Source organism: Leptodactylus fuscus, chromosome 7, assembly GCF_031893055.1.
Source record: "Leptodactylus fuscus isolate aLepFus1 chromosome 7, aLepFus1.hap2, whole genome shotgun sequence".
Taxonomy (NCBI): Eukaryota; Metazoa; Chordata; class Amphibia; order Anura; family Leptodactylidae; genus Leptodactylus; species Leptodactylus fuscus.
Window position 1 is genome coordinate 99,660,311 of NC_134271.1, and position 22,406 is coordinate 99,682,716.

The following is a 22,406-nucleotide window of genomic DNA, read 5'->3' on the forward strand; positions in this document are numbered from 1 at the left end:
GTAAGTTGAGGTTGGCACCAACATTTGTTTTGAAAATCAGGGTGGATTGAGCCTCTAACCAGCAGAGTTTGGGCAAATTCATGGTGGAGGGAGCCTCTAAAAACCCCAGTTTGGACCAATTCATGGTGGAGGGAGCCTCGAAAAACCCCAGTTTGGACCAATTCATGGTGGAGGGAGCCTCTAAAAAACCCAGTTTGGACCAATTCATGGTGGAGGGAGCCTCTAAACAGCCCAGTTTGGACCAATTCATGGTGGAGGGAGCCTCTAAACAGCCCAGTTTGGGCAAATTCATGGTGGAGGGAGCCTCTAACCAGCCCAGTTTGGGCAAATTCATGGTGGAGGGAGCCTCTAAAAACCCCCGTTTGGACCAATTCATGGTGGAGGGAGCCTCTAAACAGCCCAGTTTGGGCAAATTCATGGTGGAGGGAGCCTCTAAAAACCCCAGTTTGGACCAATTCATGGTGGAGGGAGCCTCTAAAAACCCCAGTTTGGACCAATTCATGGTGGAGGGAGCCTCTAAAAACCCCAGTTTGGACCAATTCAAGGTGGAGGGAGCCTCTAAAAACCCCAGTTTGGACCAATTCATGGTGGAGGGAGCCTCTAACCAGCCCAGTTTGGACCAATTCATGGTGGAGGGAGCCTCTAAAAACCCCAGTTTGGACCAATTCATGGTGGAGGGAGCCTCTAAACAGCCCAGTTTGGACCAATTCATGGTGGAGGGAGCCTCTAAAAACCCCTATTTGGACCAATTCATGGTGGAGGGAGCCTCTAACCAGCCCAGTTTGGACCAATTCATGGTGGAGGGAGCCTCTAACCAGCCCAGTTTGGGCAAATTCATGGTGGAGGGAGCCTCTAAAAACCCCAATTTGGACCAATTCATGGTGGAGGGAGCCTCTAAACAGCCCAGTTTGGGCAAATTCATGGTGGAGGGAGCCTCTAAAAACCCCAGTTTGGACCAATTCATGGTGGAGGGAGCCTCTAAAAACCCCAGTTTGGACCAATTCATGGTGGAGGGAGCCTCTAACCAGCAGAGTTGTGGGAAAGCAGGGTGGAGGGAGCCTCTAACCAGCAGAGTTGGTGGAAATCAGGGTGGAGGGAGCCTCTAACCAGCAGAGTTGGGGGAAATCATGTTGGAGGGAGCCTAGTATTAGCAGAATTGTGCAACGCTTATGGTGGATGAGTATGAGGATGCGGAGGAATTGGAGAGGTTGAGTACAGACATGGAGTTTCATGTTGGGGTGCTTTACACAGGTGGGCACAAAAATGAAGGCTCTATCCAGTGGTGGTTCATTTTTATCAAAGTGAGCCGGTCGGCACTCTCAGCTGACAGACGGGTGCGCTTGTCAGTGATGATGCCACCGGCTGCACTGAACACCCTCTCAGATAGGACGCTGGCGGCAGGACAGGACAGCACCTCCAAGGCATATAGGGCAAGTTCAAGCCACAGGTCCAACTTCGACACCCAATACGTGTAGGGCGCAGAGGGGTCAGAGAGGACAGGGCTGTGGTCGGAAAGGTATTCCCGCAACATGCGCCTATACTTCTCACGCCTGGTGACACTAGGACCCTCTGTGGCGGCACTTTGGCGAGGGGGTGCCATCAAGGTGTCCCAGACCTTAGACAGTGTGCCCCTCGTTTGTGTGGACCGGTGAGAACTTGGTCGCCTACTGGAGGAACTGTCCTCCCTGCCGCCAACGTCACATGCTGGAAACATCTCCATCATATTCTGCACCAATTGCCTGTGGCAAGCATTGATGCGATTGGCCCTCCCCTCTACCGGAATAAAAGACGAGATGTTGTTTTTATACCGGGGGTCAAGGATAGCAAAGATCCAGTACTGGTTGTCCTCCATGATTTTGACAATACGCTTGTCGGTTGTAAAGCACCCCAACATGAACTCAGCCATGTCTGCCACAGTGTTAGTTGGCATGACTCCTCTGGCCCCACCGGAAAGTTCAATCTCCATTTCCTCCTCATCCTCCATGTCTACCCATCCGCGCTGCAACAATGGGACGATTCGAAGTTGCCCGGAAGCCTCCTGTATCACCATCACATCATCGGACAACTCTTCTTCCTCCTCCTCCTCCTCCTCCTCCTCCATTAAACGCGATGAAGCGGACAGATGTGTGGACCTACTCTCCAGCTGTGACGGATCGGATGCTATCCCTGACTCCTCTGTGTGATCTGAGTTATCCCTGATGTCAATCAGGGATTCTCTCAGAACACACAAGAGCGGGATTGTAAGGCTCACCATCGCATCCTCAGAGCTCACCCTCCTTGTGGACTCCTCAAACACCCGTAGGATGTCACAAAGGTCTCTCATCCATGGCCACTCATGGATGAGAAACTGAGGCAGCTGACTTTGTGGCACCCTAGGGTTTTGTAGCTGGTATTCCATCAAAGGTCTCTGCTGCTCAACCACTCTATTCAACATCTGAAACGTTGAGTTCCAGCGTGTGGGGACGTCGCACAAAAGCCGGTGTTGTGGCACATGCAGGCGTTGCTGGAGAGATTTTAAGCTAGCAGCGGCTACTGTCGACTTGCGAAAGTGGGCGCACATGCGCCGCACTTTCACCAGTAGCTCTGGAACATTGGGGTAGCTCTTTAGGAAACGTTGCACCACTAGGTTGAAGACGTGGGCCAGGCATGGAACATGTTGGAGTCCGGCAAGCTCCAGAGCTGCTACCAGGTTCCGGCCGTTATCACAAACGACCATGCCTGGGCCCAGGTGCAGCGGCTCAAACCATATTGCCGTCTCATCGAGGAGGGCATCCCTCACCTCGGAGGCAGTGTGCTGTCTGTCCCCCAAGCTGATCAGCTTCAGCACAGCCTGCTGACGTCTACCAACGCCAGTGCTGCAACGTTTCCAACTCGTAGCTGGGGTCAATCTAACAGCGGAGGAGGAGGCGGTGGCGGAGGAGGAGGCGGTAGAGGAGGAGGAGGAGGGGGGTGTTCTTCTCGTGTCCCTGCCAGGAATGTTAGGCGGGGAGACGAGGTACACCGGGCCAGTTTGGGAAGCAGTCCCAGCCTCAACTACATTCACCCAGTGTGCCGTCAGTGAAATGTAGCGTCCCTGTCCGCATGCACTTGTCCACGCGTCGGTGGTCAAGTGGACCTTTGTGCAAAGCGCGGAACTAAGGGCCCGCCTGATGTTGAGTGACACGTGCTGGTGCAAGGCGGGGACGGCACACCGGGAGAAGTAGTGACGGCTAGGGACGGCATAGCGAGGTGCCGCAGTTGCCATCAGGTCCAGGAAGGCGGGAGTTTCAACAAGCCGGAACGCCAACATCTCCTGGGCCAGCAGTTTAGCGATGTTGGCGTTCAAGGTTTGCGCGTGTGGGTGGTTAGCAGTGTATTTCTGCCGCCGCTCCAATGTCTGAGAGATGGTGGGTTGTTGTAAAGAAGCGCCTGATGGTGCCTTTGATGGTGCAGGAGAAGGAGATAAGACAGGAACAGGGGAGGATGAGGGAGAAGTCAACAAAGTGGCAGAGGCAGATGAAGTGGTGTCCTGGCTCGTCCTCTGGAGTGCATCGCCAGCACAGTCAGCAGTGGCAGTGGCAGAGGCAGAGGCAGTGGCAGAGGCAGTGGCAGTGGCGTGAACGGCAGGCGGCCTTTGTCCTGCCGTTGCTGCCTGCCACTGATTCCAGTGCTTGGATTCCAAATGACGGCGCATTGAAGTGGTGGACAGGTTGCTCTTCTCAGAGCCCCTAATCAATTTCGAGAGGCAAATTGTGCAGACAACACTATATCTGTCCTCGGCGCATTCCTTGAAAAAACTCCACACCTTCGAGAAACGTGCCCTCGAGGTGGGAGTTTTTCGGGGCTGGGTACGAACTGGAACATCTTGGGAGATTCCGGGTGTGGCCTGGCTTCGCCTAAGCTGCTGACCTCTGCCTCTGCCTCTAGCTACCCTTTTTGGTGCTGCACTTGCCTCAACATCCACACTACTTTCCCCGCTTGACATCCCCCCTGTCCAGGTCGGGTCAGTGTCCTCATCATCCACCACTTCCTCTTCCAACTCCTGTCTCATCTCCTCCTCCCGCACAATGCGCCGGTCAACTGGATGCCCTGACGGCAACTGCGTCACATCATCGTCAATGAGGGTGGGTTGCTGGTCATCCACCACCAAATCGAACGGAGATGGAGGAGACTCTAGTGTTTGAGCATCTGGACACAGATGCTCCTCTGTTAGGTTCGTGGAATCGTGACGTGGAGAGGCAGGTTGAGGGACAATGAAAGGAGCGGAGAACAGCTCTGGGGAGCAGGGACAGTTGGGGTTATTGTTCTGTGAAGCTTGGGAATTTTGGGAGGAAGGAGGACAAGACTGTTGGGTAATAGGAGGAGAGGAGGCAGAGTCTGACTGGCTGCTGGACAATGTGCTGTAAGCGTTCTCTGACAGCCATTGCAAGACCTGTTCCTGGTTCTCGGGCCTACTAAGGTTTGTACCCTGCAGTTTAGTTAATGTGGCAAGCAACCCTGGCACTGTGGAGTGGCGCAATGCTTGCTGCCCCACAGGAGTAGGCACGGGACGCCCTGTGGCTTCACTGCTACCTTGCTCCCCAGAACCATTCCCCCGACCTCGCCCACGGCCTCGTCCACGTCCCTTTCCGGGAGCCTTGCGCATTTTGAATTCCCAGTTAGAAATTGGCACTATATACCAGTAGCAAAAATTGTGGGTGCACGTAACCCCAATATATTCTTTGAATTCCCAGTCAGACAATGGCACTATATACCAGTAGCAAGAAATGAGGGTATTTATAACCCCAATATATTCTTTGACTTACCAGTCAGAAACTGGCACTATATGGCAGTAGCAAGAAATGAGGGTATTTATAACCCCAGTATATTCTTTGAATTCCCAGTCAGACAATGGCACTGTATACCAGTAGTAAAAATTGTGGGTGCAAGTAAACCCCAATATATTCTTTGAATTACCAGTCAGAAACTGGCACTATATGGCAGTAGCAAGAAATGAGGGTATTTGTAACCCCAATATATTCTTTGAATTCCCAGTCAGAAACTGGCACTGAATACCAGTAGTAAAAATTGTGGGTGCACGTAACCCCAATATATTCTTTGAATTCCCAGTCAGACAATGGCACTATATACCAGTAGCAAGAAATGAGGGTATTTATAACCCCAATATATTCTTTGAATTACCAGTCAGAAACTGGCACTATATGGCAGTAGCAAGAAATGAGGGTATTTGTAACCCCAATATATTCTTTGAATTCCCAGTCAGAAACTGGCACTGTATACCAGTAGTAAAAATTGTGGGTGCACGTAACCCCAATATATTCTTTGAATTACCAGTCAGAAACTGGCACTATATGGCAGTAGCAAGAAATGAGGGTATTTGTAACCCCAATATATTCTTTGAATTCCCAGTCAGAAACTGGAACTGTATACCAGTAGTAAAAATTGTGGGTGCACGTAACCCCAATATATTCTTTGAATTACCAGTCAGAAACTGGCACTATATACCAGTAGCAAGAAATGAGGGTATTTATAACCCCAATATATTCTTTGAATTCCCAGTCAGACAATGGCACTGTATACCAGTAGTAAAAATTGTGGGTGCACGTAACCCCAATATATTCTTTGAATTCCCAGTCAGAAACTGGCACTATATGGCAGTAGCAAGAAATGAGGGTATTTATAACCCCAATATATTCTTTGAATTCCCAGTCAGACAATGGCACTGTATACCAGTAGTAAAAATTGTGGGTGCACGTAACCCCAATATATTCTTTGAATTCCCAGTCAGAAACTGGCACTATATGGCAGTAGCAAGAAATGAGGGTATTTATAACCCCAATATATTCTTTGAATTCCCAGTCAGACAATGGCACTGTATACCAGTAGTAAAAATTGTGGGTGCACGTAACCCCAATATATTCTTTGAATTACCAGTCAGAAACTGGCACTATATGGCAGTAGCAAGAAATGAGGGTATTTGTAACCCCAATATATTCTTTGAATTCCCAGTCAGAAACTGGCACTGTATACCAGTAGTAAAAATTGTGGGTGCACGTAACCCCAATATATTCTTTGAATTCCCAGTCAGACAATGGCACTATATACCAGTAGCAAGAAATGAGGGTATTTATAACCCCAATATATTCTTTGAATTCCCAGTCAGACAATGGCACTGTATACCAGTAGTAAAAATTGTGGGTGCACGTAACCCCAATATATTCTTTGAATTCCCAGTCAGAAACTGGCACTATATGGCAGTAGCAAGAAATGAGGGTATTTATAACTCCAATATATTCTTTGAATTCCCAGTCAGACAATGGCACTGTATACCAGTAGTAAAAATTGTGGGTGCACGTAACCCCAATATATTCTTTGAATTACCAGTCAGAAACTGGCACTATATGGCAGTAGCAAGAAATGAGGGTATTTGTAACCCCAATATATTCTTTGAATTCCCAGTCAGAAACTGGCACTGTATACCAGTAGTAAAAATTGTGGGTGCACGTAACCCCAATATATTCTTTGAATTCCCAGTCAGACAATGGCACTATATACCAGTAGCAAGAAATGAGGGTATTTATAACCCCAATATATTCTTTGAATTACCAGTCAGAAACTGGCACTATATGGCAGTAGCAAGAAATTAGGGTATTTGTAACCCCAATATATTCTTTGAATTCCCAGTCAGACAATGGCACTATATGGCAGTAGCAAAAATAGTGGGTGTATATAGCCCCAATTCTATTGCTAGGGGACTTGCAGGGTATTTCTGGGGTGAAGGTGGGGGGGCACACCGTTGGAACGGGTATCGGGGGTATATATCGGGTATACGGGAATACACTGACAGTGTATTCCATTCAGGATCCTGGGAAAGCTGGGTTGCGGCGATTGAGCCCGTCAGTGCCACGTTACACTGACAAGCTTCTCCCTGGAATTTAGCTCTTACAAGAGCTGTTGGTTGTCTTCTCCTTCCTATCCTAGTCTGTCCCTGCCTACCCAGAATCTAAGCCCTAGCTAGCTGGACGGAAACCTCCGTCCTCGGTGAATTGCAAGCTCAGAATGACGCGAAGCTGGGCGGCGCTGTTCTTTTAAATTAGAGGTCACATGTTTTCGGCAGCCAATGGGTTTTGCCTACTTTTCTCAACGTCACCGGTGTCGTAGTTCCTGTCCCACCTACCCTGCGCTGTTATTGGAGCAAAAAAGGCGCCAGGGAAGGTGGGAGGGGAATCGAGTAATGGCGCACTTTACCACGCGGTGTTCGATTCGATTCGAACATGCCGAACAGCCTAATATCCGATCGAACATGAGTTCGATAGAACACTGTTCGCTCATCTCTAGATCCCTTTAACTGTTGTAGAACATCATAATACACACCTCTCTGGATACTCAATATTATAATACAAAACATCTACAGTTACTTAATATCATAATACACCCCTCTCTGGATACAGAATATCATAGTATACACCTCTCTGGATACAGAATATCATAATACATACTTCTACAGCTACCTAACATCATAACACACCTCAGCAGCTAAAGAACAACATAATACTTATGTCTCCAGATATTGAACAATAAAGTACACATTTTTGTTGCTCTGTTCCTATAAGAAAGAAATGGGGCAAAAAAAGGAACTCACAGAACTGATCTGAACAGAGCTTAATACACTCGAGAGATGCTGTAAAAAATCATAATACTGATAAGAGGGTAAAAGTAAATAATAGTATAAGAACATCTCCAGTCTGTCTTACAAATATAATTGGAGTGTAAGGGGGGGGAGGTGTATAATAAGAGAACTACAAGAGTCAGTTTGACCAGACTTTTATTGTGTAGTCAGAAGACCCTTGGTGAGATATTACAGAACTGAGGAGTGCAGCTTCCAGCGTGGCTGCGTTATAAGCTATCAAAGTATCTTATAGGGAGTGGATAAAAGGAGAGAAATAAAATAGTATTTCACTGGCGACCAGCTCTCATGTATCTGTTAACCTGTTAAGGGAAAACAAATCCATTAATTCTCTTCTTTCTTCTCCATACAAAGCAAACAGCACAGGACATCCCACAAATGGCATATGATCATCACACGTCCTTCAGCTAGCACTTCTCCTCTCCACTGCTGAGCTTCATACACTCATGTGACATCATCATCATCATCATTACAAGTCCTTCACCATTACACCCCCTAATGCACTGGTCACACATCATCACAGATCCTTCACCACCACTTCTCCTCTCCACTGCTGAGCTTCATACTCTCATGTGACATCATCATTGCAAGTCCTTCATCATCACTTACCCATTACACCCCCTGATGCACTGGTCACACATCATCACAGATCCTTCACCACCACTTCTCCTCTCTACTGCTGAGCTTCATACTCTCATGTGACATCATCATCATCATCATTACAAGTCCTTCACCATTACACCCCCTAATGCACTGGTCACACATCATCACAGATCCTTCACCATCACTTCTCCTCTCCACTGCTGAGCTTCATACTCTCATGTGACATCATCATTACAAGTCCTTCATCATCACTTACCCATTACACCCCCTGATGCACTGGTCACACATCATCACAGGTCCTTCGCTACCACTTTTTCCTTACCTTACAGGTAGTGCTGATCTTTAGATCATGTGATGTGCCACAGGGAGCCTGATTCAGCTGCACAGTTATCTTATATTTAAAGCAGCTTTGCATTGTTTTGCCTTGGATCCATTGAACTCCGTTGACTTGTTCTTGGCCCCATACCTACTATGTGCCATTTATATTACAGATATCTTCACATGTGGCAGATGAGTACCCGAACCTCCATAGGTACCAGAGTGCAACTGCTGCCCCTGACATGTCATTGTTACTGATTCCTGATACATAGCTTCCTATTCAACATGAATACCATGAATGTTCCATTTAAGATATTATTATAATATATCCACTTTTAAGTAAATTTTCCACCTAACTCCAGTCTCCATACATTGTGGTTTTTATCACATTCTGTGCAGTTACCAGTAGAGAGCCATTAATATAGGCTAGTTTGCCACCTGACGAGAAACCTATTTTTGATCACTGTCTCAATATAACCAGGGCAAAACATTAGAAGAAAACGTAATGAAATAAAGAATGAAATAAATCTATTGACAAATATCATACATCCTAATACATCTGCAGCGAGTTGCGGAGACCAATTATCACTTCTTAAGCTGCCTGCTGATGGTCTTCATTTGACAAGGAGGACACCACTTCTATATGCCCATGACAAAACATTACAAGCTGAGGTATATACATCCATCAACAAATTTCCAAACATCAATATCTTATTAAACCAAAATGCTGCAGTTACCACTAGATTCACACCGTAAACCAAATCTTTAATAGCACAATACAAGACTTGTAATGTGTCTAGAAGGGTTATTGGCAAATCTACTGCTCAGAATAATTTTAAGCAGTTGTGAAATATAAAAGGCACAATGTTAAAATGGTTTAAAATACTATTAAATATGTGAATGGAACAGGTTGTTCCCTGTGCATGCCAAATTGCAATTTTGGCATTGTGACAATGCTCAGCACTAGGAGCGACAGCTTTATAGGGCTCTCTTACAAATTTGTAATATTCTGAGCTCCTTTCAATGGACATTTCAGCAATAAATATATGGATGTGTGATGCTCCTCAACATAAAACAGGGCTCCATCAAGTATGAACCTTTACGGGAAATTCTACTACGACAAGCAACAATGATAGTATGTCAGACATAATGGTTATATATAATGGATATGTGTTTTTTCAAATGGTTTCGAAGAAAGTTTTCTCTGTTTTAACTATTTGAGTCTTTGAGCAGAAATAATCATATGTAGATCTATCTATCTATCTAGCTATCTCCTATCTATCTATCTATCTATCTATCTATCCATTTATCTATCTCTAATAAGCTATCTATCTATTTATCTACTTCTAATAAGCTATCTATCTATCTATCTATCTATCTATCTATCTATCTATCTATCTCCTATCTATCTATCTATCTATCTATCTATCTATCTATCTATCTATTTCTTTCTATCTATCTATCTATCTATCTATCTATCTATCTATCTATCTATCTATCTATCTATCTATTAGAGATGAGCGAACAGTGTTCTATCGAACTCATGTTCGATCGGATATAAGGCTGTTCGGCATGTTCGAATCGAATCGAACACCGCGTGGTAAAGTGCGCCATTACTCGATTCCCCTCCCACCTTCCCTGGCGCCTTTTTTGCTCCAATAACAGCGCAGGGTAGGTGGGACAGGAACTACGACACCGGTGACGTTGAAAAAAGTAGGCAAAACCCATTGGCTGCCGAAAACATGTGACCTCTAATTTAAAAGAACAGCGACGCCCAGCTTCGCGTCATTCTGAGCTTGCAATTCACCGGGGACTGAGGTTTCCGTCCAGTTAGCTAGGGCTTAGATTCTGGGTAGGCAGGGACAGGCTAGGATAGGAAGGAGAAGACAACCAACAGCTCTTGTAAGAGCTAAATTCCAGGGAGAAGCTTGTCAGTGTAACGTGGCACTGACGGGCTCAATCGCCGCAACCCAGCTTTCCCAGGATCCTGAATGGAATACACTGTCAGTGTATTCCCGTATACCCGATATATACCCCCGATACCCGTTCCAACGGTGTGCCCCCCCACCTTCACCCCAGAAATACCCTGCAAGTCCCCTAGCAATAGAATTGGGGCTATATACACCCACTATTTTTGCTACTGCCATATAGTGCCATTGTCTGACTGGGAATTCAAAGAATATATTGGGGTTACGTGCACCCACAATTTTTGCTACTGGTATATAGTGCCATTGTCTGACTGGGAATTCAAAGAATATATTGGGGTTACAAATACCCTCATTTCTTGCTACTGGTATATAGTGCCATTGTCTGACTGGGAATTCAAAGAATATATTGGGGTTATAAATACCCTCATTTCTTGCTACTGCCATATAGTGCCAGTTTCTGACTGGGAATTCAAAGAATATATTGGGGTTATAAATACCCTCATTTCTTGCTACTGGTATATAGTGCCATTGTCTGACTGGGAATTCAAAGAATATATTGGGGTTACAAATACCCTCATTTCTTGCTACTGGTATATAGTGCCATTGTCTGACTGGGAATTCAAAGAATATATTGGGGTTACAAATACCCTCATTTCTTGCTACTGCCATATAGTGCCAGTTTCTGACTGGTAATTCAAAGAATATATTGGGGTTACGTGCACCCACAATTTTTGCTACTGGTATATAGTGCCATTGTCTGACTGGGAATTCAAAGAATATATTGGGGTTACAAATACCCTCATTTCTTGCTACTGGTATATAGTGCCATTGTCTGACTGGGAATTCAAAGAATATATTGGGGTTATAAATACCCTCATTTCTTGCTACTGCCATATAGTGCCAGTTTCTGACTGGTAATTCAAAGAATATATTGGGGTTATAAATACCCTCATTTCTTGCTACTGCCATATAGTGCCATTGTCTGACTGGTAATTCAAAGAATATATTGGGGTTACGTGCACCCACAATTTTTGCTACTGGTATATAGTGCCATTGTCTGACTGGGAATTCAAAGAATATATTGGGGTTATAAATACCCTCATTTCTTGCTACTGCCATATAGTGCCAGTTTCTGACTGGGAATTCAAAGAATATATTGGGGTTATAAATACCCTCATTTCTTGCTACTGGTATATAGTGCCATTGTCTGACTGGGAATTCAAAGAATATATTGGGGTTATAAATACCCTCATTTCTTGCTACTGGTATATAGTGCCATTGTCTGACTGGGAATTCAAAGAATATATTGGGGTTATAAATACCCTCATTTCTTGCTACTGGTATATAGTGCCATTGTCTGACTGGGAATTCAAAGAATATATTGGGGTTACAAATACCCTCATTTCTTGCTACTGCCATATAGTGCCAGTTTCTGACTGGTAATTCAAAGAATATATTGGGGTTATAAATACCCTCATTTCTTGCTACTGGTATATAGTGCCATTGTCTGACTGGGAATTCAAAGAATATATTGGGGTTACAAATACCCTCATTTCTTGCTACTGGTATATAGTGCCATTGTCTGACTGGGAATTCAAAGAATATATTGGGGTTATAAATACCCTCATTTCTTGCTACTGGTATATAGTGCCATTGTCTGACTGGGAATTCAAAGAATATATTGGGGTTATAAATACCCTCATTTCTTGCTACTGCCATATAGTGCCATTGTCTGACTGGTAATTCAAAGAATATATTGGGGTTACGTGCACCCACAATTTTTGCTACTGGTATATAGTGCCATTGTCTGACTGGGAATTCAAAGAATATATTGGGGTTATAAATACCCTCATTTCTTGCTACTGCCATATAGTGCCAGTTTCTGACTGGGAATTCAAAGAATATATTGGGGTTATAAATACCCTCATTTCTTGCTACTGGTATATAGTGCCATTGTCTGACTGGGAATTCAAAGAATATATTGGGGTTATAAATACCCTCATTTCTTGCTACTGGTATATAGTGCCATTGTCTGACTGGGAATTCAAAGAATATATTGGGGTTATAAATACCCTCATTTCTTGCTACTGGTATATAGTGCCATTGTCTGACTGGGAATTCAAAGAATATATTGGGGTTACAAATACCCTCATTTCTTGCTACTGGTATATAGTGCCATTGTCTGACTGGGAATTCAAAGAATATATTGGGGTTATAAATACCCTCATTTCTTGCTACTGCCATATAGTGCCAGTTTCTGACTGGTAATTCAAAGAATATATTGGGGTTATAAATACCCTCATTTCTTGCTACTGGTATATAGTGCCATTGTCTGACTGGGAATTCAAAGAATATATTGTGGTTACAAATACCCTCATTTCTTGCTACTGCCATATAGTGCCAGTTTCTGACTGGTAATTCAAAGAATATATTGGGGTTACGTGCACCTACAATTTTTGCTACTGGTATATAGTGCCAATTTCTAACTGGGAATTCAAAATGCGCAAGGCTCCCAGAAAGGGACGTGGACGAGGCTGTGGGCGAGGTCGGGGGAATGGTTCTGGGGAGCAAGGTAGCAGTGAAGCCTCAGGGCGTCCCGTGCCTACTCCTGTGGGGCAGCAAGCATTGCGCCACTCCACAGTGCCAGGGTTGCTTGCCACATTAACTAAACTGCAGGGTACAAACCTTAGTAGGCCCGAGAACCAGGAACAGGTCTTGCAATGGCTGTCAGAGAACGCTTACAGCACATTGTCCAGCAGCCAGTCAGACTCTGCCTCCTCTCCTCCTATTACCCAACAGTCTTGTCCTCCTTCCTCCCAAAATTCCCAAGCTTCACAGAACAATAACCCCAACTGTCCCTGCTCCCCAGAGCTGTTCTCCGCTCCTTTCATTGTCCCTCAACCTGCCTCTCCACGTCACGATTCCACGAACCTAACAGAGGAGGATCTGTGTCCAGATGCTCAAACACTAGAGTCTCCTCCATCTCCGTTCGATTTGGTGGTGGATGACCAGCAACCCACCCTCATCGACGATGATGTGACGCAGTTGCCGTCAGGGCATCCAGTTGACCGGCGCATTGTGCGGGAGGAGGAGATGAGACAGGAGTTGGAAGAGGAAGTGGTGGATGATGAGGACACTGACCCGACCTGGACAGGGGGGATGTCAAGCGGGGAAAGTAGTGTGGATGTTGAGGCAGGTGCAGCACCAAAAAGGGTAGCTAGAGGCAGAGGCAGAGGTCAGCAGCTTAGGCGAAGCCAGGCCACACCCGGAATCTCCCAAGATGTTCCAGTTCGTACCCAGCCCCGAAAAACTCCCACCTCGAGGGCACGTTTCTCGAAGGTGTGGAGTTTTTTTCAAGGAATGCGCCGAGGACAGATATAGTGTTGTCTGCACAATTTGCCTCTCGAAATTGATTAGGGGCTCTGAGAAGAGCAACCTGTCCACCACTTCAATGCGCCGTCATTTGGAATCCAAGCACTGGAATCAGTGGCAGGCAGCAACGGCAGGACAAAGGCCGCCTGCCGTTCACGCCACTGCCACTGCCTCTGCCACTGCCTCTGCCTCTGCCACTGCCACTGCTGACTTTGCTGGAGATGCACTCCAGAGGACGAGCCAGGACACCACTTCATCTGCCTCCGCCACTTTGTTGACTTCTCCCTCATCCTCCCCTGTTCCTGTCTTATCTCCTTCTCCTGCACCATCAAAGGCACCATCAGGCGCTTCTTTACAACAACCCACCATCTCTCAGACATTGGAGCGGCGGCAGAAATACACTGTTAACCACCCACACGCGCAAGCCTTGAACGCCAACATCGCTAAACTGCTGGCCCAGGAGATGTTGGCGTTCCGGCTTGTTGAAACTCCCGCCTTCCTGGACCTGATGACAACTGCGGCACCTCGCTATGCCATCCCTAGCCGTCACTACTTCTCCCGGTGTGCCGTCCCCGCCTTGCACCAGCACATGTCACTCAACATCAGGCGGGCCCTTAGTTCCGCGCTTTGTACAAAGGTCCACTTGACCACCGACGCGTGGACAAGTGCATGCGGACAGGGACGCTACATTTCACTGACGGCACACTGGGTGAATGTAGTTGAGGCTGGGACTGCTTCCCAAACTGGCCCGGTGTACCTCGTCTCCCCGCCTAACATTCCTGGCAGGGACACGAGAAGAACACCCCCCTCCTCCTCCTCCTCTACCGCCTCCTCCTCCGCCACCGCCTCCTCCTCTGCCACCGCCTCCGCTGTTAGATTGACCCCAGCTACGAGTTGGAAACGTTGCAGCACTGGCGTTGGTAGACGTCAGCAGGCTGTGCTGAAGCTGATCAGCTTGGGGGACAGACAGCACACTGCCTCCGAGGTGAGGGATGCCCTCCTCGATGAGACGGCAATATGGTTTGAGCCGCTGCACCTGGGCCCAGGCATGGTCGTTTGTGATAACGGCCGGAACCTGGTAGCAGCTCTGGAGCTTGCCGGACTCCAACATGTTCCATGCCTGGCCCACGTCTTCAACCTAGTGGTGCAACGTTTCCTAAAGAGCTACCCCAATGTTCCAGAGCTACTGGTGAAAGTGCGGCGCATGTGCGCCCACTTTCGCAAGTCGACAGTAGCCGCTGCTAGCTTAAAATCTCTCCAGCAACGCCTGCATGTGCCACAACACCGGCTTTTGTGCTGGAACTCAACGTTTCAGATGTTGAATAGAGTGGTTGAGCAGCAGAGACCTTTGATGGAATACCAGCTACAAAACCCTAGGGTGCCACAAAGTCAGCTGCCTCAGTTTCACATCCATGAGTGGCCATGGATGAGAGACCTTTGTGACATCCTACGGGTCTTTGAGGAGTCCACAAGGAGGGTGAGCTCTGAGGATGCGATGGTGAGCCTTACAATCCCACTCTTGTGTGTTCTGAGAGAATCCCTGATTGACATCAGGGATAACTCAGATCACACAGAGGAGTTAGGGATAGCATCCGATCCGTCACAGCTGGAGAGTAGGTCCACACATCTGTCCGCTTCACTGCGTTTAATGGAGGAGGAGGAGGAGGAGGAGGAGGAGGAAGAAGAGTTGTCCGATGATGTGATGGTGATACAGGAGGCTTCCGGGCAACTTCGAATCGTCCCATTGTTGCAGCGCGGATGGGTAGACATGGAGGATGAGGAGGAAATGGAGATTGAACTTTCCGGTGGGGCCAGAGGAGTCATGCCAACTAACACTGTGGCAGACATGGCTGAGTTCATGTTGGGGTGCTTTACAACTGACAAGCGTATTGTCAAAATCATGGAGGACAACCAGTACTGGATCTTTGCTATCCTTGACCCCCGGTATAAAAACAACATCTCATCTTTTATTCCGGTAGAGGGGAGGGCCAATCGCATCAATGCTTGCCACAGGCAATTGGTGCAGAATATGATGGAGATGTTTCCAGCATGTGACGTTGGCGGCAGGGAGGGCAGTTCCTCCAGTAGGCAACCAAGTTCTCACCGGTCCACACAAACGAGGGGCACACTGTCTAAGGTCTGGGACACCTTGATGGCACCCCCTCGCCAAAGTGCCGCCACGGAGGGTCCTAGTGTCACCAGGTGTGAGAAGTATAGGCGCATGTTGCGGGAATACCTTTCCGACCACAGCCCTGTCCTCTCCGACCCCTCTGCGCCCTACACGTATTGGGTGTCGAAGTTGGACCTGTGGCTTGAACTTGCCCTATATGCCTTGGAGGTGCTGTCCTGTCCTGCCGCCAGCGTCCTATCTGAGAGGGTGTTCAGTGCAGCCGGTGGCATCATCACTGACAAGCGCACCCGTCTGTCAGCTGAGAGTGCCGACCGGCTCACTTTGATAAAAATGAACCACCACTGGATAGAGCCTTCATTTTTGTGCCCACCTGTGTAAAGCACCCCAACATGAAACTCCATGTCTGTACTCAACCTCTCCAATTCCTCCGCATCCTCATACTCATCCACCATAAGCGTTGCACAATTCTGCTAATACTAGGCTCCCTCCAACATGATTTCCCCCAACTCTGCTGGTTAGAGGCTCCCTCCACCCTGATTTCCACCAACTCTGCTGGTTAGAGGCTCCCTCCACCCTGCTTTCCCACAACTCTGCTGGTTAGAGGCTCCCTCCACCCTGCTTTCCCACAACTCTGCTGGTTAGAGGCTCCCTCCACCCTGATTTCCACCAACTCTGCTGGTTAGAGGCTCCCTCCACCCTGCTTTCCCACAACTCTGCTGGTTAGAGGCTCCCTCCACCCTGATTTCCACCAACTCTGCTGGTTAGAGGCTCCCTCCACAATGAATTGGTCCAAACTGGGCTGTTTAGAGGCTCCCTCCACCATGAATTGGTCCAAACTGGGGTTTTTAGAGGCTCCCTCCACCATGAATTGGTCCAAACTGGGCTGTTTAGAGGCTCCCTCCACCATGAATTGGTCCAAACTGGGGTTTTTAGAGGCTCCCTCCACCATGAATTGGTCCAAACTGGGCTGGTTAGAGGCTCCCTCCACCATGAATTTGCCCAAACTGGGCTGTTTAGAGGCTCCCTCCACCATGAATTGGTCCAAACTGGGGTTTTTAGAGGCTCCCTCCACCATGCATTGGTCCAAACTGGGGTTTTTAGAGGCTCCCTCCACCATGAATTGGTCCAAACTGGGGTTTTTAGAGGCTCCCTCCACCATGAATTTGCCCAAACTGGGCTGTTTAGAGGCTCCCTCCACCATGAATTTGCCCAAACTGGGCTGTTTAGAGGCTCCCTCCACCATGAATTGGTCCAAACTGGGGTTTTTAGAGGCTCCCTCCACCATGAATTGGTCCAAACTGGGGGTTTTTAAAGGCTCCCTCCACCATGAATTTGCCCAAACTGGGCTGTTTAGAGGCTCCCTCCATCATGAATTGGTCCAAACTGGGGTTTTTAGAGGCTCCCTCCACCATGAATTGGTCCAAACTGGGGGTTTTAGAGGCTCCCTCCACCATGAATTGGTCCAAACTGGGGTTTTTAGAGGCTCCCTCCACCATGAATTTGCCCAAACTCTGCTGGTTAGAGGCTCAATCCACCCTGATTTTCAAAACAAATGTTGGTGCCAACCTCAACTTACTACAAGGGCCAAATTCACTGCTGGTGACAAGCTCTCCTCACTGCAAGTGCCAAATACACATGTTTCAAGGTGTTTTCCTACTGTCAGAGAGGTGGTATTGAGTGTGTAAAGTGTGTAGTTGTTAGGCTGTGATGTTGGGGTAATAGAGGGTCTTTGGTGTGTTAGATGCCCCCAGACATGCTTCCCCTGCTGTCCCAGTGTCATTCCAGAGGTGTTGGCATCATTTCCTGGGGTGTCATAGTGGACTTGGTGACCCTCCAGACACGGATTTGGGTTTCCCCCTTAACGAGTATCTGTTCCCCATAGACTATAATGGGGTTCGAAACCCGTTCAAACACACGAACATTGAGCGCTGTTCGAATCGAATTTCGAACCTCGAACATTTTAGTGTTCGCTCATCTCTACTATCTATCTATCTATCTATCTATCTATCTATCTATCTATCTATCTATCTATCTATCTTATCTATCTATCTATCTATCTATCTATCTATTTCTATCTCCTATCTTATCTATCTATCTCCTATCTATCTATCTATCTATCTATCTATCTATCTATCTATCTATCTATCTATTTCTATCTCCTATCGATCTATCTATCTATCGATCTATCTATACATGTATACCTAAGTATCTGTGTTCCTATTTATCTATGTTACATACAATTGTTAAATCCAATATATCTACATTGTTTATAATACTGTAAAACTTTTCCCAACACAGATCATTTTTGAAGGTGTTCGAGGTCCTGGTATTGAAGGTGACATCGCCATAGATGATGTATCAATCATAGAGGGAGAATGTACGAGGGTGGATCAGCCAGTTACTTGTATGTATCGCTTTTGTACAAAATTATTATTTAAAACATGTGAGGTTAGGAAAAAAAATTAAAAACTCTAGTTGGGAATTCTGAATTAAGAGAGCGTCGTCTCTCGTCCAGGGTTCTTAGCTATTAGGGTGCATTCACACAGAGTTTTGTGGTGCTGTTATTGCCACAATAACTCATGTAAAGAATCAGCACTGTAAAACAGAATCCTATTGAGTTCAATGGGTTCCGTTTTACGCCTGGTACACATTGAACTCAATGGGATTCTGTTTTGCAGCACTGATTCTTTATTGTGGCAAAAACAGCACCACAAAACTCTGTGTGAATGAACCCTTAGAGTGAAAAGAACAGCTACAAAGAGTCAGTTACTCTCCCTAGTTTTTCTGACCCCTCCATACATGACACTGGACATTGCTTCATTTCAGTGTTGGCACTGCAGGGAAATAAAACAAATGCTGCCAGGTTCCCCCATAGACTAGAGCTGATCACTGGGGGACCCAATTTTTATACATCATGTCATTGGCTTATCATTGTGGCACCTTTTCCTTATCTTTATCATTTTTTCCATCACAATATTGTAGCAACCAATTATGATATGGCCTATTTTATTACGGACCATGCCATGACTGACTGCCATAGTTTTTTGCATGATGTCTTAATAGACGCAGCTCCTACTTTTTGCAGAGCTCTAGATATATTTGAAATCTTTTTATTTCCCAACATCTAGCATAGCAAAAAGGTCTTCTTAGATCCATACAAATTTTGAAGGGCCCCTTTAAGTTGTCTTCATGTACTTGCCCTTGTACTATCTGTTGTTCTCGGACTTTGTTGACTATCTTCAGTGATTTTTAACTTTTTTCTTTCTTTATCTTCCAGCGCCGCCTTCTGGAGTCAAAGTGTCTGGGACTATATTGCATATATGGTTGTATCCAGTTTTCCTTTCCCTTTCTTTTTTAAGTCATCAAAGGTGACCATATCCTGGCAGAGGCTACAAAAGATTCACTAGGCACTGGTACGAAGAAAGAGTCTTTGTAAATGGACAACTGAACAAAAACAATCTACCAAAGATTCCTCCACTAGGGCACTGGGAATTACTGGAACATGGGATATAAATTGTTATTACAAGTATACTTGAGATGTGAAATAAAGGAGAGACTTTACAGTGTTTCTGTGGCTTTCAAGAATAATCTGAATATTCTCTTAAAAGAAGGAATTACGAGAATCCTTGTCAAAGCACAACATCATGGCTGGTTTTCTTTCAAATGAATAGAGTTTGCTTGTTACCATGGACACCTAATGGCCTGCCAACCTAAACCTCACAGTTAACAGGGTACACGAAGATCTGGCATTAATTTTCCATTCAAAAAGGTTTTCAGTATGGAACAAGTATCAGTAAGCCCTCTTGCCTTGGCTGCCACCATCTAAAACGAGACCTCTGTAGACCATGCGCTCCATATTTTCACACAGCTTTGCTAATGAAAGGTATGCCGTATCTTTTTTGCATGTAGATGTCTTCAAGGAAGAGCAGCATAGTCTTACAAGCTTTTTCCAGCTTTGGGGACTTTGCTTGCTTATGGACACAAAGTCGCCACCAGGCCCATCATCAGCTGTAATAAAGGAACCAAACCACCACCTTTTATAAAATGCCAGGAAACCAAGTGCCTTCAATTAACAAGCCTGAAAAAAGTTAGCTAAACAAGCTTGCACTGCTGTGAGTGGTTTATGGAAATGGAAAAAATACTAAAAAAGGAAAAACTGTGTTTTTTTTAAGCAAACTGCAATTCATGAATATAGAACGCAGGCCAGATATAGAAAAATTGCTACAAATTTACATGGACTTAAGTTGCTGCATAAGCTCCTTTGACACACATACATATATATATACATATATGTATTGTTTTTGGATTTTATTTTTTTTTCAAAAACAGCCATGGCCTTCTCGCTTATTACCCATTTGACAATATCTTATACCTTGATCTGCAAAAATTGGAAAGATCGACTTTTCTTCTAACTACAAATAAGGTGGTTTGAAAAGTTGTCCAAGGACTTTCGATATATTTTTTTTTTAAATGGGAAAAAAAGATTTTCATACTCTTATCTACATTTGAAATGAAATCAGTCTGATCTTAAGAGGAAAACGTTCTGAGTATCTAAGACTGCAGCTCGAATGACCCAAAAGAAATTCTGGGTCTGAATTATTAGTCTTCATTTAAATTTAAATACAAAAATTTTCGAGGGTCCGATGCCTCTGCCCGCCAATCAGACTTTGTGCAGATTGTGACATAGTATTTTATTATTTTGGCAAGTTTGAAAAAAAAAAAAAAAGAAAAAAAGAAAATACACTTTTACATAAAACTGTAAAAAATGACTGAGCTACCTGATTAAATACCATACCTTAACCAGCCACTTTTTCAATGCATTGTATATGTCCCTTATAACGTTGGCTATGAACATTTGAAGATATTTTTTTTGGTTTCTTTAAATTATCTTAAAGTTTAACTTCATTTAAAGAAAATACTTTTATCTACAAAAATATTCTTTTATGTTCTTTAAAACACATGATGGTTACAAAAATGTTATGCAAGCAATTGGGCTATAAATAAAAAAATATATATATTTAACTTTGCCGGAATTGATTTAAAAAAAAAACCTGAAGCACAAGAAAATATAGCGAATAATAACCAGAATTATTTTATTATTTTATTTCATTTCAAAAATTGTAGAAATGTTTGTGCTGATTCAGTAATTCAACTGAACAAAAAAAAAAAAAACTAAATTTTTCAGCTATGTTCAATAAAGCCTCTTTCCAGGTAAGGTATGAGAAGTCGTCTATTGGTTATTTCTCACAGTATCAAGTATCTATATTTCAGATAAAAAAATTGGGGTATAAAAATAGCATTCATTTTTATGTTTTTCATATTAAACATTATTGATTTTTTTTATTACGTTTTTATTTTTTACATTGTTATTATGGTTTATATGTAGAAGGAATGACTCAAATGATGTCAAGGTAACAGAATATTAAAGATAAAGGTTTAACATATCTACATAGAGTGTTCAGACCATGTAAAAATATGGGGCATATTTAGTAGTAGATATGCACTATTGGAAGAGACTCTGGTGTAATACATGTGCCATATTCATAGACTTTTGGACTTTTTGCCATATAATGTATATGTAATATACAATAATCTCGAAGTCGTGATACAATTTGTTCCATATCAAAAATACTTTTTTTTTTTTTTTTACATTTTTCCATTATGTAGAATGTTATGACTGTTGCTAAATCACTCCCATTGGTTCACAGTTTTGTGCTAATTTGCAGTTTTGTCATGATTTGTTGTGTAATTTTTGGTTGCATTTTCCATAGGTGAAGGTATACTGTGTGTGATAATGTCACTTGCATATACAGACCTTCTGCAAACGACCGTACTTGATACACAATTACAGGTCAAAGTTGTCGCATTTACTTCTGTGGGTCCATACATACAGCCCTAGTTTTGGCAGATGTGTGTCCAGGCCGTGGTGAAGGACCATAAAATATGGAGCAGGTCCTTTGTGTATTTGAAACTCTGTCCATTTAATTCAATATATGGATCAGTGAAAAGCACTGATTCAATCCGTGTGTCATCCATGTAATTTTTACTGACTCGCACAATGCACAAACATCGATTTCACACAGGGTTTTTTGGACCAGATTTTGGCGCGGAATCTGCCTCAGAATCCGACTCCAAAAAATGTCTCCCATTGACTTCATTGGGAGCCGTTCACTTCTTTTTTTTTTTTCCGCTAGCAGTTTTGTGCTGCTCGCAGAAAAAAGAAGAGCGTTCCCTATCTTGCCATGGATTCCGCAGCTGAATCAGCCGCGGAGTCCGTGGCACGAGACTCCCTCCCGACTAGGCCCATTCATTTGGTCACTGCACTGGTATCCAGTGATGGCTAGCCGCAGGAGGCGTTTTTTGGAGGAGGATTCTGAGGCGGCTTCCG

General features: G+C 44.9%; 1 protein-coding gene across 1 annotated transcript in view; it reads left to right on the plus strand.

Annotated features, from left to right (window-relative positions):
• The window catches only part of MDGA2 (MAM domain containing glycosylphosphatidylinositol anchor 2), a 547,529-nt gene extending 526,289 nt beyond the window's left edge, over nt 1–21,240 (plus strand). The window contains exons 16-17 of the mRNA XM_075282612.1: nt 18,317–18,422; nt 19,296–21,240. Of these exons, the coding sequence (XP_075138713.1) occupies nt 18,317–18,422; nt 19,296–19,390 (201 nt within the window). The 3' untranslated portion in view covers nt 19,391–21,240. The remainder of the gene's footprint in view (nt 1–18,316; nt 18,423–19,295) is intronic.
• Nucleotides 21,241–22,406: the final 1,166 nt, after the last annotated feature.